The sequence below is a fragment of the Pinus tabuliformis genome, chromosome 2_2, assembly GCF_031772625.1.
Source record: "Pinus tabuliformis cultivar Carrire ecotype Pingquan chromosome 2_2, CPIR1, whole genome shotgun sequence".
NCBI classification, from domain to species: domain Eukaryota; kingdom Viridiplantae; phylum Streptophyta; class Pinopsida; order Pinales; family Pinaceae; genus Pinus; species Pinus tabuliformis.
This window is the reverse complement of record NC_142300.1, coordinates 1006567074-1006586712: the sequence shown is the minus strand read 5'-3', so window position 1 is coordinate 1006586712 and position 19639 is coordinate 1006567074. Positions and strand designations below refer to the sequence as shown.

General features: G+C 35.9%; 1 protein-coding gene across 1 annotated transcript; it reads right to left on the bottom strand.

The window, feature by feature from the left end:
• Positions 1-226: 226 nt before the first annotated feature.
• Positions 227-4909, bottom strand: LOC149196780 (uncharacterized). The gene is made up of 6 exons (XM_089403791.1): positions 4782-4909; positions 3851-4452; positions 1715-1901; positions 1324-1388; positions 876-1089; positions 227-781 (listed from the first exon to the last, which is right to left on the bottom strand). The coding sequence occupies exons 1-6, from the start codon at positions 4878-4880 to the stop codon at positions 440-442; spliced, it is 1509 nt and encodes a 502-aa protein (XP_089259917.1). The 5' UTR covers positions 4881-4909; the 3' UTR covers positions 227-439.
• Positions 4910-19639: the final 14730 nt, after the last annotated feature.

Below are 19639 nucleotides of genomic sequence, written 5' to 3'. Positions count from 1 at the left end.
ACTATAAAATATGTACTAAATTATCCATGAGATATAGTTTTATTGATTTTATTTGAATTATTATTTATATTATATTTTTTTATTATTGAATGGATTATAATTTATATTTTACCAAAATACATAGATACAAAGTTTCTTCTTAAATTGTTTAAGAATTGTGAAAATCTACATTTACATATACACAATGTATAACAACTTCAATTTGGAAGGCCATCTTTATGTCTATTGTTTAAGAATTGTGAAAATCTACATTTACATATACACAATTTATAACCACAACTTCAATTTGGAAGGCCATCTTTATGTCTATTGCTGATTCCCCGAATATTTAAGAATTAGCAATAGAATTAAGCTCAGGGGATTTGGAGAGGGGTCATACTTTCCATGAGCATCCAGCCGGGAAGAAGCCCCCCAAACAGTATATACAAATTGTAAATTATCAAGGTTTGTTGAGAGACTTAATCAGATTAACATCTTTCACGGCGTCGGAAATCCTATCCATCAATTTCTCCATAGCTTTCTGATCGGAATCTACCAGCGTACACGGCAGCGATTGACTGGCAGTTTTGACCATCGACTTCTTCATATATTCCTTCTCGATTTCATTGGCAAAGCAAGTAATTGTCTCTGAACAGTACTCCACGGCATTTCTGGTAACAGACGGCTTGTATTTCAGCAGCTTCGCATACGCATTCAAAGAATGGAACATGTAATCGTAGACATTTGACATTTTGAGGTCATTCACAATAAAATCTCTCCCTGCCTTTCCAATTTCCATTGCCTGCACAAAAACCCTCTACGGTTAATTCTGCTGCATTCAAAGAATAGAGTTAATTGTTACATATGCGGGGCCGCACCAGGCTTCAGAGACCCACCTCTTTGGTGTGTTTGTTGCCCCAATCAACAGCAAATTCTATGGACTCGCACATCTTTATATCATTTCTTACAGACAAGTAATGATGTTGGGGAATAAGCCCTCGGCTAAAGAAGTCATAGAATTTGGGTCTTATGAGAAGAGTTGGAGAGTCACATGCCAGAATGTACTTGAGGCTGACTGACCAAGCGTTGCCTTCGATGTATATTTTATATCTGGGAAACAACTGTTATTCATCACACAAACATTCCAAGCTTCGCTTAAAAAAATTATAAGAATTATCTGTAACTTATCTGATTGTATTATATTTATTGTAATTTCAAAAATATTTTTTAAAAAATAATTGAGAAATTAACTTTTCAATTTTCTTTTTTTATTAAATTCCAAAATATTTTTAAAAGTACAATCAACTTAAATTATATAAAAAAATTTCCGGAAAAAACTAATACCTGTTTTTACATTGGTTGGGGAGTCTGGAATCCCGAAAGCCTCGTTTGATTTCTTTCTTCCAGTCCTATACATAGGAGTGCAAAACTGATCTTAGAAACATAGAATTTATAAGTGCCTATGTTTATTTTAGGTTATTTTGGAAATTTGACTGATAATGGCGAAATCAGTTCAGATTTTTTTTTTTTTAATTTCAAATATTACGAAAATTTTATAAATAAAATCGAAATTATTAAAATATTTCAAAATCTATAATCGAGGATAACTTATTTATCTATTTAATCTCAAATGACCTGTGTGACTATTACTGATTTGTTATATTTATTTTTCTTGAACCTTAAGAATTAAATATATTAATGGAATTTTATCCGAGTTGTGTAGTATGAACCTGACCTGGGCATATAGGCGACCACTCCAGTGGGGTCTCCTCTTACACCTGAACAGATCCTGCCGCTGGCGGGAAACCTGGGGATTGCCTCTCCAGAAGGCCGTTGGGTCTCTGTCCATCCACTTCACTTCACGGCTGGCATCCAAGATGTCCTTCGCCAAAACCTCCCATGGCGGGATCTGTACTTCCGGCCTGAGAAAAGGAAACCATAAACCATAAATTCTATAACATTTTCTAACAGTACATCGACATGGCGGGATCTGTACTTCCGGCCTGAGAAAAGGAAACCATAAACCATAAGTTGTATAACATTCTCTAACCGTACATCGACATGAGTAGGTGATTAAAATGTAAATTCTTCAAAGTACGTACGTTAATTCCAAACTTAATCGCGCAAGAAAAGGATATTTGCCGCCCAGAAATCATAAGATTTTTGGGGAAAAAATCAACTTCACTATTTTAAGATTCAAGCATAAATTCTTCAAAGTAGATTAATTCCAAAAATTCCAACCTTAATCGCGCGAGAAAAGGACATTTTTGAGGCCAGAAATCCTAAGATTGTTAGGAAAAAAAAAAATCAGGTTAACAACTTCATCCCGCAAGAAAAGGATTTTTGCCGGGATTCAGCATAAATTCTTCAAAGTAGATATTTTGTAAATTTAATTTTTAGATTTTTTTTAAAAAGAAAATTTATTTTTTAGGGTTTTTTTCAAATAATGGAAAAACTTATGGATTATATTTTTTTGTTATTTAAATTATAAATTTTAATATAAATAATTTAATATTTTTAAAAAACTTTAATTCAAATTATATAAATTATACCAATCAAATTTATAGTTTTAATAAATTTTCAATAAATTCCAAATAAAATTAATTAAAAAACATATGGTCTAATAAAAACATAAAATAAATAAAAAATAAAGTCTGATTAAAAAAAATAGGTAAAGAATCAATTCAATATCCTATATATATAATATCATGGCAAAAACTAATCAAGTAAAATAGATTTAAAAATTTAACAAAGACTAAACTAAACATCATATAAATAACTAAATTTTATGAGAAAATGAAACTTTACTGACTAATAAGAAAATAAATTCCACGCATACTCCTAGTTAAGTCATTAACTATGTATATAATGATTTTCAATTCATATAGGTAATGATTTTGAAAAATAAATTTGGTTAATTATCTTTATTTTGATGGTTCGAACTCTAATTTTAAATTCTAAGTTGTTAATATGTCAACTCTAAATAATTCTAATTTTAAATTATTAATATATCAACCCTAGTACAATGATGTGTGGTTTGACCGTAAGTCACATGGGCAAAGCCTAGGCAGACCGTAGTTCAAATTTTATTGAGTACAATGACCTGCTGTGGTGGCAGCTAGAGGGGCGGATTCACATGGGCAAAGCCCAGGCAGACCATAGTTCAAATCTTATTGAGTACAATGACCTGCTGTGGTGGCAGCTAGAGGGGCGGATTCCCCTTTTCGTGAGTCTACTCTTGCTAAAATCATAGGAACTTAGTACACCCGACTTGCAGGGAGTTGGTTATGCTCTTGGTGTTATAGTGGCAGCTATGAGGTTTGATCCTGGGTCTCCCATAGATTAGGCCTGGCAATTACCGATTCACCATGTGGTGAAAAAAATTATATCAACCCCATTCCATAAATTTCTTTTAAATCATAAATCACAAAAACCTAAATTGTTAATATGTCAACCCTAAATAATTCTAATTCTAAATTGTTAATATATCAACCTTATTCCATAAATTTCTTTTAAATCATGAATCACAAAAACCTATAATCTAAAATTAAATTCTGCTAAATAATCTGTTATAACATTCCAAACTTGTATTTTCCGTTCTAACATTCCAAACTTGATTCTAAATAATTTGATCCTCCAAGAAAAGGATAATTTTACTTTAAAGAGCATCGGCAAACAATTCTTTTAACCATTCTATTAAAAAAATTAAAATCGAATTGTCAAAAGGCAATATATGCGACAACCAGATCCAAACATTAATGCAAAAGCATTTTTAAATTTAATTAGAAAGAATCGTAAAAATTCTGAGCAACACTAACACGACAAGCAAACCGAAATATTCGTGCAAGAAAGCTAAAAGCATTCGACTTACCATCCCCAGAAAGTCCAGTCAGGAAAAGGAATATCGAAGGTGGTTTTACTCCCACAGTAGCGAAACAGAGCAGGGGGCGTGTTCTGCATGTTATACTGGACCCCACTGATAACGGGCCTGTCGTTGGCATTGAACATCAAGTCCACGTCGGGAATCATCCCGGGATATAATTTCAGCAACTGGGCAAACGCCCAGATGGTAAACAGGTCTCTCGTCTGGAAAGATTTCCGGTATGACTCGATATACAGCCTGCCTTGAACAATCATGAGCCTGAACGACGCGAATCTTCTGGCGGCCTCAACGTTCTGCAACGTGATTCCCGCCTTTGCCCAAGGCCTCAGGTCGTGCCGAATCCACTTGAAATAAAACGGGCACACCGCCGAAGCCGACGCGTTTCCAAGATCGCCATCATTGCTATGATTAGGATTGCTAAACGTGGTAAGCCATGACGGTGAACACATGGTGCTGGATGAACACTTGAAGATTTCCTTGGTCTTCGCTATTCTCTGCCAGATTGTAGCATTAGCTATCTCGTTGGGACGAGGGGGCGCTCGAAACAGATTTCTTGCTGCAACCGTCTGTTTTTCCAACTGCTCCCCTGTCTGCATGCATGCAGGGTACAGAACGATATATCAAAAAATCCCATTTAATAGCAAAAAATATGAAGAAATGAGGATTAATTAGAAACGATCCAAGAGAAGGCTAGACCCTCAAGGTGAACCGTTCAGGATTATTTCGTTGCAGAAGGGTTAGACGTTTTGACTCCAGGGCATTTTATTTGGGAAATTTAGTTGGAAGTTTTCTGAAATCATAAGTTTTTCCCAAAAAAAATCATCTTTAAATAATTTATTTATATATTAAAAACGGTTCAAAATCATCTTAACATTATAATTATAACCAAATACCAAATTAAGTGAAGCGTCTTACGTACCCAACGGTCAAGCAAGAACAGAAACAGAGAGATCAATACGAATGCTAGAACAGATAGCCGGGTTCCGCCTCTCAGCTTTTCCCACTTTATATTCCCCATTCTGATCTCTCTAAGTGTTTTAAGCTCTTTACCATTCTCCGAATTGGGCTGACAAATAGACCACAGACAACAGAATTAGTATAAAGCACTGACAGACAAAAGAATTAGTTCAAAGCACAGAATTAGTTCAAAGAAAAAGTGGCTCAGAGAATCATGCTAACCATAAATTGATTAAAGAAGAAGCTTTTCTGATAACCAGAAACTTCTTTGAAAAGGAAGGCAGAAAGGTAAAACAAATCTATATGATAGAAATGTGTAACTGCAATGCAGACTGGGGAGGACAGGAAATTAGAAAGTCCATCATATTGGTAAGTGGAAACTGAGATCTTTACGAAAGAACAGAACAACTTACGAGATTTATATGGTAAAATGTCCATCTGTTCACACATTTGTTCATGAATGTGGTAGTCCGTGCTTTTCGGTTTACATAACGTAGGATGATGCGTGTTATTCGGGAATTTTTGCGCGCATGTAGGGATTTGTTAGGGAAAAAAACTGCATATAGTAAGAGTTCCACCATGAATGCTATTTTGAAATTGGCTTTAAGTATTGGTCTACAATTTCGGAAAGGCACCAGAATAACAGTAATCATGGTGAGTCAGGAAATGAAACTCCAGTTGAGCGATATAAAGACGTTGAAAGAAAAGTATCATATGGTTATAGAATGACAAACTATTATATATATAATAATAAAACAACCACATTAACTTCGGTATGACGATGATGAAACAGGCAAAAGATATCAAAAGATATCTAGCTTGTATTAAAAGTTTTGTTTCATTAACTTCGGTATGACGATGATGAAACAGGCAAAAGATATCAAAAGATATCTGGCTTGTATTAAAAGTTTTGTTTTTATATGAGATTTTTTTCAGGGTGTTGAATCTATATATAAAGTCAAAAAACAGTTTAAATAATACAAATCAAAATTCCATCTTAAGCAGATTTGATAGATAACACCTGCACAATTAAAGTGCTTTAGAGTTTTTTCAAAATGCTGAATCTATATATATATATAGTAAAAAAAAAACCAGTTTAAATAATACAATCAAAATTTCACTTCAAATTTTTCCAACAAATTCCGGCATCTAAAAAATCAGACTAAAAAATCAGACTAAAAACAACTCTGTTTTATTTTTATTACTTTTATTAGAGTAATTACACAGGTTTTAAGAGACGATAGGTTGAGCTTAACGTTTCTATGTGACAGCACATGATACTTAGAAAGGAATCCAAGTTTCAGGCTGTTAAAATAGTGTCGTTTAAGCGTGCTTGATAACTGCTGATCAAAATGAATATAGGTTCTCTGAAGAGTGCTTCAAGCAGCACGACCGGAAGGAAGTGGTCTCAAAACACAGAACACCAGTAGCCATACAATTGGCGTTCCGTTGATGAGAAATACCACGCTAACGCATCCATTTCAACCAGGCTCTCCACAACAAGCACAACACATAGCGTAAACAAGCGCCGATGCATGCTGAAGGCAACAGAAAGAAGAGAAGCCGAAACTCAGGGTGATGAAGACTTTGTTTCCAGAACATGGACCACGCCACTGTCAACCTGAAAAACGAGGGGAAAAACAGTTGCGGTGGAGTTGTGGTGCTTCCGCTGTTTTGACGGAGGGTCGCTTTCAGTGGTTAAATTTGTAAGGTATTGACCGTTTAACGAACTCGTCGAGAGAAGCGGCAGTCGAGCGGTGAGTAGTTTTCCCTCAGAAAAATTTTTGGGGCAGTGCTGTGTGGTTAAACTTGTGGCCTCAAGAAGGTCAGGATATAATGCCATAGCAAACCAGCATCAGAATAGCTGAAGTCTATGCTTTTGGGCGGATGAACGGAAACATGTCTATACATATAACCTTGTAAGATTCCTGGTATAAGTGATTTGTTTGAGTTATCATGTAGACAGTATTCATGGTTTTAAATGGAGCGGGTGGTGCACAGCCCTACATAGCAGAACTAGGACACACAGAGATGGATTGAACTCCTGATTAACCTAGGTTGGATCTTTATGATAGATTTTTTTGGCGAAAATCATACAAGAAATTATTTATCTAGGCTTTTCGAACCAACCAATGTGGTTCATTCTCGGGACAAGTTGAAAAACAAATCCATAAATTACAATATGGATGAACCTCCACGTGTCTGAGGTTTTGTTGACTGAGGGGGTGATAATTGCTGCTATCTTTATCTTATTAGCTCTCAACCACGAAGAAATCATAAAGAAAAGTATTCATTGGAATTGTCGATACTGCTGGCTTTGGATCAACCTTTGATGGTGTCATTTCTGCTCCTGCTGTGCAGAAAACCTAATTGAGGGATATTAGAGAAGATTCGCAGTCACTCTGACCTTTCAGTGCTATACCATTTTTACCTGAGGTCATGTTATCCTTCATGAGTTTCGATCCCTGGTATGGAGCCAAAGCAGAACGGCCTCCAAATTCAGAATAGCAGGCATTAATTGGTATGTAGATGGTTGGTGCAATCGGGCGTGAACTAAATCTACCTGTCCTTGATGATTTAAGGAAATTGGACGTGGTATGAAAGTCTATACATCCACTGAATAATCTTGGGCATCCTGCTGCAATGACAGGCCACTATCTTATCCTAGCCACCGTAAAAAGGAAGGGTTAATTATTGAGGGTTCTACAATTTGTATTATTGGAATGGACGTTTTAACTATGTTCATCATAAGGATAGATCCATGAGTGAAGAAGTCAAGATTTAATAGTGTAAATAAATAAAGGTCAGGGTTCACATGGAAATGAATGGCAACCCATCAATTTTGAAGGAGAAAGGAGAAAAGAAAAAGGTGATTAATTCCGGTTTAGTTTTAACCTAATTTTTAATATAACTCATGTTTAGTAGAATGATACTTAATATAAAATAGAAATAATATATTTTTAGTTAAATAATTTAATATTTGGGATGGAAATTAAAACTAAATTTATTATTTGTTTTTATCTCTTTTGTCAAATTATTAATGTTAATGTTATATAGCCTTTATTTAATTCATTATCAAATATTATTATTTAGATATTAATTATTTCGGGATTAAATAGAATTACAGTTTTTTGGCTCCCATTTAAACTTTTTGAATTAAACTAATTTTAATTTTGAAATTGTTTTTAAGGTTTATAAAGTATATATTAATTTATGTTATTTTTAATTAATTATTAAATATTATTAATCAATTATTAATTTTAATGAGATTTATGTTATTAAAGTTTTGTCTTTGATTTAAAATTAAATTAAATTAATTTTAATTTGAGATTTTTAATATTAGAGTATAATGTTAGTAATATTATAGTATTTTAATAAATTTTTAGTAATATTAGAGTATTTTTAATATTAGAGTATTTTAATAAATTCAAGTAATATTAGGGTATTTTAGTAAATTTTTAGTAATATTAACAATATGTTTCTTTGTTTTTGTTTTTGTGTTTTTTTTTTTTAATCTAGGATAATCGGTAACTGGTGAGAGTTATCCTGAACAGACATAATATTAACAATATGTTTATTAAAAGTATTTTAATAAATTTTAAGGATGACGAATTATGGAGAAACTTAGAAAGGTCAAAATAAGAGGGTAGATAGCAACTAGGAGTAGGCAGAATCGCGGGTTGGAGCAAGAATCCAATTATAACTGATTTCCCAACCTTCATCGTGGTTAAGGTTGTTAGGGTGCTTTCCTATTTCGATGGCTTCTCTAAATTTCCTATGGTAATAATGATTAATCTTGGCCACCACACAGGAGTTCTCAATACAAATATGATGATTGGTTTTGTTGGAGTGATCAGCCAATGCTGAGGTCTTGGACCGGTTGTGTTTAATGTTGATTCTACACGCAGATGGATGAAGGGTCCTTTACAACCAACCTGTATTTAAAGTGGTGTGGCCATACCAATAGGAAACAACTAGCGACCGTTCATAGATGCACTTGTTTATAAAAGACAAATCTTATTTTACTGCTACGCAATCCCAAAGAGTTGGGCGATAGGAAAGATGGAGAGTGGATATTATATGAATTGTTTTTAGTGAGAATTTTTAGAAGTTTTTTTGGTGGGTTTTTTTTAGTTTATTTTCTTTAAAATCTAGAGCTAGTTTATTGAAATTACAAGTTTGAATAAAATAATAAAAAACCAGTTTAAATACACAAATCAAGATTCACTTCAAATTTGAATACAATAAAAAAACCACTTTAAATAAAACAAATCAAGATTTCACCTCATTTTTTTCCGTCGAATCCGACACTAGAAAGTCCAAAAAGTCGGATTAAAGACAACTTTGATCTTATAAATTCTTGGGATCAACCAATAGTGTCTGGTAAGAAAAAAAAACATTACCATTACTGTCTATCAGCACTGGATCTTGCAATGATTCTGTCACTAAACTGGATAACAAATCATGGGGATTGGATGCCAAGTGTCATCACACATTGGATTACTCTGTGGAGGTGACTCACATAGGGCCCACTCCCTTAATGCACAAGGGACACCGAGTCATCCAATGGGGTCTGTCTTGGGCTGTGACTTTTGTGGACTGGTCAAAGTGACACAAGGGACATCCTCGACACCAGTGTCTAGTCCATCACTGCAATCGATTCATTAATTGCATTAGAAAACACGTGAATGGACTTTTTGACCCTACCTTCTTCCCCGGACGAGGTGGCGTTGATAGATATCATTGTTCAGGCTAAGGAACATTATTCTTGGACAAATCCGCTAGATGATGAATACACAAGGAAGTGTCAACTCGATCCTCCCAAACCAATGATTAACTCAAGCTCTGATCTTAGAGGCAGAGGGATGCAATGAGGAATCCATTAAACTAAAAAATCAAGCATTGCTTGGAAGATGGGTTTTCAGCCGATTAAATGGCATCCAAATGAAAAGGTGGAGGTTTTCCTTGGGGTTGCCTCTTCTTAAATACCACTCTCGCATTAGTGCCCTTCAAAATGGATGTTATGCCTTTCATATTCTCTCAACAGAGGACATAGATCTCATTGCAAACCACCCCTGGGTCAAAGGGTTGGGTATTTATCACTACAATGATGGTATTTTGACTTTGATCCCACCATCAACATGCCGCAGAGGAACATCCTTTGGGTAAAACTCTCAAGACTCCCTCTTGAATTATGGACTAGGAAAGAAATAACAAACATTGCAAATTCAATAGGTAAATTCTACTACCTTGTTGAAGGCAACCTTGGATGCATAAAAACACAGCATGGATCTTGGTTGAAAGATCACTTACATGAGGACTTCCAGCTGAAATTTATATATATTGGGGCCCATGCTCACAAAAACAAATCATCGACTATTGGGCAATCCCATTTCAATTCCTCTGTTGCAATGGGACGGGCCACCTGATAATTGATTTCTCTGATAAGATTTCTAGGGCTTCGAGACATCCATATTTCTTCTCTGTTGCTGCGAGACGAGTGGATACACTAGCACACTCTACTCTTCTTCACACCAAGCCAAATAATCCTCCCCCCCCCTCCCCCCTCTCCAAACGTCGCTCTGCATCCCAATCACTCGTATATGAGAAGTAAACATGTTATACCTCCATTACCTCTTACACTCCTTACTTCTCCATCAATGAATAGTCCCTCTCATTCTACCACACAACATAACTCTTTCACCACCCTGATCCTCATCATCCACTATTCACCTAAACCTGACTACCAAATCTTCCTCACTAGTCAAACACAAGCCCTTATCTACAATACTAAACAATCTCCCCACACCCCCTATGTTAGTGAACCCATCAAATGACCATGTTTCCCTAACGATGGCCCAATCAATTGAAGACCCATTCTTTTCCTCCCCTATTAAATTTGGGGCTCCTTTTGGTCGAACCTTCTCCCCATTTTCAGAAGTCATGGAGCTGGAGACATTAGCTTGTGAGACACAAATTATTCTGGAGCCTTTAACTATAAAAAATCCTTCTTTGATAAGGTTGTCTCCCATTCCTTCCCTATCACCCATAAAAACGTGACCATTCGAAGGAAGAAAGGGCCAAAATACAAAAAAAAATCCCCAACTACACCATCACCCCATCCAATCTTCTCGAACATTTTCAAAAGCCTCCTATTAGCCCTACCCCGACCAACAATGCCTCTATCACCAGGGTTGACAAACTAGTAATGAATCCTCCTAAATCTCGGCTCTTAAAGTAGATCCCCCTACATTTGACCTTTCATAATGCTCTATAGTGTCTCTTAACATCAGGGGATTGGGACCAGCCCACAAAAGACGATCCCTAAAATCCACATTCACAATCTAGAAATAGTTCTTCCCCAAGAAACAATGACTTGCAAGGATAAGGCATGTAGATATCTATTTCAGATCTGCCCAAATTATATATGTGAAATCATTGCATCTAGATTATCTGGGGGAATGGATGCAATGTGGAATTCATATCTATATAAATTTAAGGCATTTAGTACATCTATGGGTTTACTTATCACGAGGGGTCGAAGAGGTACAAACTTTGTATTATCAACATATATGCCCCCTACTCAAATAAAAAGATGTCCTGGAACAAGGAAGAATAAAGTGGCTTCCTTGATCTTGAATCCTTGATTCTAGCTGGGGATTTCAATTTCTCCAGTCACTCTTCAAAAATATGGGTCTCCCTTTGCCGACCAGATCCAATGGGGACATATTTCAAGGAGCTATTTAAATATAAATGCCTCCGAGATATTAAACTAGTGCCCATTGGGATAACATGGAGAAATGGATGATGGGGTTCATAAGGCATAGAAAAACAACTTGACCATTTCTACAAGAATCAACTGCCAACAAGATAAAGGATTTGAACTCATCGATCCTCCCAAACAAAATTTCAAACCATTTTCCTATCCTGTTGAAATGGTCTGAGGCACAACAACAAAAGGCCCCTCATTTCAAATTCAACCACTTCTTGCTGAAGGAGGCATATTTAATCGAACTTGTCCATTCTTTCTCGCTGAGACCATTGGGAGACTCTAGCTCCTGGGAGATGGATAAGCTCAATTGAAAATTGAGAGCTCTAAAAGATTTGCTCAGAAGATGGGCTTGGAAAAAGAAGATAGATCTGACCAGAGAATTAATCTTAATAGATCAACAAGTCAAAAAATTGGAGGATTAATCTTAATAGATCAACAAGTCAAAACATTGGAGGAACCATTTGACTCAATTTTTTCTTTGAAACCCATAAGAATGAAATTCTTCAATTAGAGCTATGCAGATCTCAAATATTTCTTCGCCAGTCCGAAGAAATGTAGCAAAAGAGTTGTATCATGCGGGTTGATGTAAGGGATAAGAACATCAAGTTTTTCCACAAACAGGTTAACAAGAAGCAACAAAGAAACTCTATTTGGAGCATAGAAACTGAATCAGAGAATAAGTCACCTCACAAAAGGACATTGAAAGGGAGGAAATGAGCTATTTTTGCAATTTATATCACTCTAGGGAGCATGTACCTCTCAAAAAGAAGTTGGAACTACATGACCTATTTCCCTTGTCAACTAGCATGGAGGATAATCTGCAATTGAAACGCCTTGTCTCACAGGATGAAGTCTTATCAATTTTAAAAGAAATGGTGAGAGGGAAAATCCTTGGCCCTGATGGATGGACCATTGAACTCTTCATACACTTTTAGGACATCATGATTGCTGAGCTTACCGAAATGGTGGAATAATTTCACTATCTTGGTTGGGTCTCCAATGCAACAAATGCCTCGTCCATTACCCTTATCCTGAAAGTACCAAACCCTATCTCATAGACTTTCATCCAATCTCATTGAGCAGCACCATTTACAATCTTATCTCAAAAACCATAGCACATTTCTGGTGAACAATTTGATTTTTTAGAGCACCAAAAGATTCATGATGTTGTAGCAATCGCTCAAGAGTGTCTTCTGTTGGGTCCCTATAATACTAGTGATTACCCCATTATTATTGTAATTGTACCCCTTATTAATATTGTTGTGCCCCTATTATCCCTATATTGTTATTATTGTGCCCCATAGAATCCCTCTATTGTTATTTTTGTGGCTTTATATTATTATTGTTAGGTCGACTGCGTTATATTGTGACTCCTTAGACTCCTATATATAGAAAGGAGGTTTTGTCATTTGTATCATCCAAGAATTGTTCATTTATGTAATGTAAAAGAGGTTGCCCCCTCGAAGAGGCTGAATTTTAAGGTGTTGATCTCTCTTTTCTATCTTTTTCTTGAGCTGGTTTCATAACATTTGGTATCAGAGCTTTGGATTCTAGGGTTTCGCTGCTCCAAATAGGTCATCGTGGCATTTTCGCTATAACTTTTTTTCTGCGACGTTTCAGAAGCTAAAGAAAAAACCATATTTGAGAAGACATCACGCTGAAGCTTGGATCTGAATTTCAGATCGTTTCGCGCTATATTTGCGGAGATATGATCTGAGGAAGTTTGTCTTTTTGCAGACTCCTGAATTACATTCCAAACAGGTGACCTGGGGAAAATCGTCATAACTTTCTCTATGAGCATCAGATTGAAATTTCGTAAGAAGGTATACAAAGAGGACGGACTGTAGTTTCTTGTATATATTTTGTAGAGCCAAAGGTCGAAACAGTGACTCGTGGCACGCCGTACAAGTTCACTCTACTGAACTAGTCTATAATCAGGTCACTGTGGGAGATTTCACATAACTCTTCCTTGGAGAATCCAATTTGGATCAGACTAGTGGCATTGGAAAGAGGAAAAAGAGGGCTACTGCAAATCACAATTTCAGAACTGGATGATTTGAATGTACAGAGATACATCAGAGGCAATATCAAGCTCCTACAAAGTGAAAAAAGATGTGTAGATTCTTTTAAATTTTTGCTTAAGATTGGTTTGAAATTTATTTTGAAGGAATTCAAAGGGCATAGTAGAGCATTATTATTGGTAACTGATGCCCCGAGGAAAGAAAATGCAAACACCTAGTAAGGAACCTTAAAGCTCTAGCATGACTCATGAAGAAGAGGAAGAAATGCAACATGATATATCAAAATTACAAGACCAAGTGCAACAACTGTCCCTTGCACAAAAAGGAACAGAATCTAAGATGGATGGTTTAAAGAAAGATGTAGAAGCTAAGATGGATGGTTTAAAGAAAGGTGTAGAAGCTAAGATGGATTGTTTAAAGAAAGGCGTAGAAGCTAAGATGATTGACGTGGAAGCTACGATGGATGATTTGAAGATAGATTTGAAGACAAACATGGAAGATTTGAAGACAGTCATGGAAGATTTGAAGACAGATTTGAAGATAGATTTAACAAAGTTTCTACAAGAAATTTTTACTAATGGTGAAAGGGTAGTAAAGGAAACTCATGATGAGAACAAAAGAAATGTTAATCATGATTTCATAGACTCTAATGTTGGATCGAAGACCAACCATATTCCAAAAATCGATATGAGGAAGTTTGATGGCAAGGATCCCGCAACATGGATATTATAGATGAAGCAATTTTTCGATCTCAATAACGTGCAAAACATACAAAAGGTACGTATTGCAACTTTGTATTTGGAACCAAATCAGTGTGTATGGTATCAATGGCTTTTCTCTTGTAAACAATTTATCACTTGGGCAATTTTTACGAAAGAATTGATAGCACATTATGAGGATACAAAAAGCAACACTTTCTTTAGCCAATTGATAAGTCTGAAACAAAAGGGTTCAATAATGGAGCACATTGAGGAGTTCCAAAAATTGAACATAAGGGTAAAAGATATTCCAGAGGAGCATAGGATTGATGTGTTCATAGGGTCTTTAAAGGATAATATCCAACATGATGTTCGCCTTTGGGAACTTGATTCATTAGAGAAGGCATTCAGGTTAGCAAGAAAAATGGAAAGCAAAATTATGGCAACCAAGAAGCATACCACTCACAACTATAAAGACAGAAGCATTGTTGCCCCTAGTCTTCCACCACCTATAAGGTTGACACCACAAAAATTGGAAGAAAAAAGAGCAAAAGGGCTTTGTTACAGTTGTGATAGAAAATACACTAAAGGTCATAAGTGTGCTAAGAAGAAATTATTCTACATAGATTGTGAAGAGGAAGAAGAAAAGGAGAAAGAAGGGTCAAAAGAAGAAGATATACTCCAAGAACAAAGCCTATATAAAGAAGAAATGAATCCGACCATATCTTGTAATGCATTGGCGGGAATTACAACTCCTCAAACCATCAATATAGAAGGACAAATAAAGAAGAAAAAGGTAATAGTTCTTCGAGCAAACCTGCTGGGTTGCCATGGGCTCACCCCTTTCCCTTGTCGTTGCTAATCTTTTCATGGAAGATTTTGAGTCCAAGGCTCTAAACTCTTCCCGGCTCTTGCCAAAGCTTTGGAGAAGATATGTGGATGACACCAATGTTATCTAGTCTCACGGCCAAGAAGAATTAGATCTCTTCTTCAATCATCTCAATAATCAATCCTCTGCCATTAAGTTCACTATGGAGTAGGAGGTCGATGGTTGCCTTCCGTTCCTTGATATTCTTATTTCTAAGAATAGTGATGGTTCCCTCAGCCACCAAGTTTTTCGGAAGAAAACACATACTGAGCAGTATCTTCATGCCAGTTCCCACCATTTCCCGGCTCAAAATATGGGTGTCCTCAATAACCTTGCTACTCGGGCCCTGAGGATCTCGGATAAGAAGAGTTTTGAGAAAGAAAAATCCCATATCCTTGATGTCTTTGTTGAGAATGGTTATAGTAGATTCATGGGTTAGAGGGCTTTCCTTAAAGCTTCCAAGAATTCGTTGTCTCAAAGAGAACCGAAGGAGCGAGTTCCAGGTGTCCATCTTCCGTATGTTCAGGGGACTACTGATAAGATTGGTAGGATTCTCAGGACGCATAGTGTCCCTGTGACCTTTAGGCCCCTGAACACCATTCACATGTCCCTCAAATCAATGAAGGATCCTATCAACCCTAAAGATATGAAAGGTGTGTACATGATCCCCTGTTCCTGTGGGACCCCCTACATTGAGGAAACTGGTCACTCCATTAATCAAAGGATTAGTGAGCATCCAACAGACCTTAAGCATAGGCGAACTAAGTCTTCCGCTTTAGCTGAGCATGCTGAGAAAACCAATCATCATGTTTGTATTGAGGAAGCTAGTGTTATTGCTAAGGTTTCGCACTTCCATCATCGGAAATTTAGGGAGGCGCTTGAGATTGAAAAGAGGCCGAGTAATCTCAATAGAGATGATGGCTGGAAAATCAGTCGGTGTTGGGTCCCAGCACTCTCGACCTAGTCCTTTTTTTTTTTACCATCTTCATTCTTAACTAATTTATTTATTTATTATTATTAATTATTCTAATTTTTTTATTTTTTTTTTTTTTATTTTTATTTTTTTTAGTTTCATTTTTATTTTATTTATTTATTTTTATTTTTTACTTTTATTATTATTATTTTTTTTTATTTTTTTATTTTTTTACTTAATTTATTTTTCTCGTTTCTTGTTATTTTAAGTTGACTTATATTAATTTTCTCATTTATTTATTCATATTTTAACCATCTCTTTCTTTTATATTCATTTATTCATATAATTTTTAACTAAATTCCTTCTAATACTAATTTAACTTATAATTTTTAATTATTTATTTTTAACTAACTATTATCATGAATTATTTTTAAATACTAATTTAACATAAAATTTTAATTATTTATTAATAATTTTTAACTAACTATTATCATAAATTATTTTTATTTATTTTATTTTAAGGGATTGGTCCCCCTAGGGTAACTTTTTTCCCTTAAATTATTAAAAAGGTTTTGATCTCGGTACCATAGTCAAAAGTAGTTGTTGGTCTTTTTAGTCGTTGGAGGCTCTGCTCTGTCTATTTAACTTGCTAAGCTGGATTTGTTTCTTCAACTTGTCCTGACGATGAACCACACTGGTTGGTTCGAAACGCGTCGACAAATGGTGTTTCATGTGATCTTCACCGAAAAATCTTTTGTAAAAAAGGTAATAGTGTTGATTTATTCAGGAAGTACCCACAATTTTATTCATTGTAAGGTAGCAAAAAAATCGAATTGCTTCTTATATCCAGCACCAGAGTGTCAAGTGATGGTTGCAAATGGAGGAACAATAAATTGCTCTGGAAAGTGCCATAATATCAAGCTATCCATGGGAGAATATGTATTGACTAGCCCAATGCTTTCCATTCCAATGGGAGGTGCTGATGTTGTACTAGGAGTCCAATGGCTACAATCCTTGGGTACAATAGCTTTTAATTTTCAAAAACTTTTCATCAAATTTTCTACGGAAGGAAAGGAAGTTGAATTAAGGGGTATTGCAGGGAAACCAGGAAAGATAATCAGCTCTAATGGTATGACAAAGCTTCTAAAAAAGGAACAAAGAGGTGTAATTGCACACAATTATGTTCGCTAGATGTTTCCACAGCGGAATCATCTATTTTTCCATATCTCAAAAAAGTCTTAGACAATCATTCCAAGGTATTTGAGACTCCCAAGGGTCTCCCACCTATGCGTGATCATGATCATGCTATTCATCTGATTCCAGGAAGTGTTCCTCCAAACATCAGGCCGTACAGATATCCCTATGCCCAAAAGAGTGAAATTGAACATATGGTTGCAGAAATGCTAGAGGCTGGTATAATTCAATCGAGTCAAAGTTCTTTCTCTGCTCCAATAGTATTGGTGCACAAGAAGGATGGATCATGGCGCATGTGTCCGGATTATAGGGAGCTCAACAAGCTCACTATTAAAGATAAGTTTCCCATTCCTGTCATTGATGAATTACTAGATGAATTGCATGGATCAATTTACTTCACTAAGTTGGATCTTCGTTCAGGATATCATCAAATCAGAATGAAGATTGAAGACATTCTGAAAACAGCATTTAGAACTCATGAGGGTCATTATGAATTTTTGGTCATGCCTTTTGGCCTTACCAATGCACCTTCAACATTTCAAGGTTTGATGAATTCAATTTTCAAACCATTCCTTAGAAAATTTGTGTTAATATTTTTGATGATATACTAATCTACAGCAAGTCTTGGAAGGATCATGTTGAACATATTGATAGGGTGCTACAACTATTGGAGGAAAAACAATTATATGCAAAAAGATCCAAGTGTTTCTTTGGAGTCCAAGAGGTGGAATATCTGGGTCATATTGTATCTCATGAAGGGGTTAAGGTAGACCCTAGCAAAATTAAAGCCATTAAGGAATGGAAAATCCCCACATCCATAAAGCATCTGTGAGGATTTCTCAGGTTGACAGGGTATTATCGCAATTTTGTTAAGAATTATGGGAGAATAGCAGCACCTCTAACAACATTATTGAAGAAAGATGCATTTTCATGGACTCTGGAAGCAACAAAGGCCTTCAAACATCTTAAAGAGGCAATGTGCCAAGCACCAGTCTTAGCTACACCGAACTTCACAAAAACCTTTATTGTGGAATGTGATGCTTCAGGAAATGGAATTGGTGTTGTTCTAAGGGAAAGTTTTTACACAAAGCTATTTACGAGTAGGAAATGTTGGCAATACTCCATGCACTTAAGAAATGGTGACCCTACCTAATGGGAAGACACTTCAAGGTAAAAACGTATCATGATAGCCTTAAATACTTTTTAGAACAAAGATTATCCTCTGAAGAGCAACAAAAGTGGGTCACAAAGATGTTGAGTTATGACTTTGAAATCATCTACAAAAAAGGGAAGCAAAATGTGGTGGCAGATGCACTCTCAAGAAAGGATGAGGATGTGGAAGCATTGTTGTGCGCCATTTCTATTATCCAACCAGATTGGATAAACAAGCAAGGGAGGAATGGGAGAATGACGAAGAAGTGTGGGAACTTATTCGAAAGTTACAACAAGATTCCAGTACGTCTGATACATTTAGCTGGCAAAATGATTCGTTATGGTACAAAGATCACTTATACCTCTGTAAGAATTCCCAGCAAAAACAAAAGATTCTTATGGAATTGCACACTTCTCCCTTAGGAGGGCACTCGGGATTTTTAAAAACTTACCACAGGGTTAAGAAGGAATTTTTTTGGGATGGCCTTAAATCAAATATTCTAAAATTTGTGGTGGAATGTTTGGTTTTCCAACAAAATAAAGTTGAAACGATTAAGACACTGGGTCAATTACAACCTTTATCCATTCCAAGCCAACGTTGGGAGGAGGTTTCAATGGATATTATCACAGGTTTATCCAAGTCTGAGGGAAAGAGTGTCATCATGGTGGTAGTTGACAGACTTACCAAATATGCACACTATTGTGCATTATCACATCCATTTAAAGCCAGTACAGTTTCTACTGCATTTATGGAAACAATTCAAAAGCTACATGGAAACCCAAAGATTATTGTAAGTGACAAAGATCCCATTTTCACTGGAAATTTTTGGACAAAATTATTTTCTTGTCTTGGTACTCAGTTAGCTCATAGCTCATCTTATCATCCTCAATATGATGGGCAAACTGAGATAGTAAACAAATGTTTGTAAGGATATCTTCGTTGCTTTGTATCTGATAAACAGACACAATGGGTAAAATGGTTGCCTCTGGCTGAATGGTGGTATAACACTTCCATACAGCAACAAAAAGACCCCATTTATGGCACTTTATGGGTATCAACCACCATCCATCACATCATATTTAAGAGAAAATTCTAAGGGTTCAGGCAGTGGAACATCACATCGAACATCAACAACAAGTCCTCCACTCTTAAAGGATAACCTCGTGTCGGGCACAGAATAGAATGAAACAACAAGCAGAAA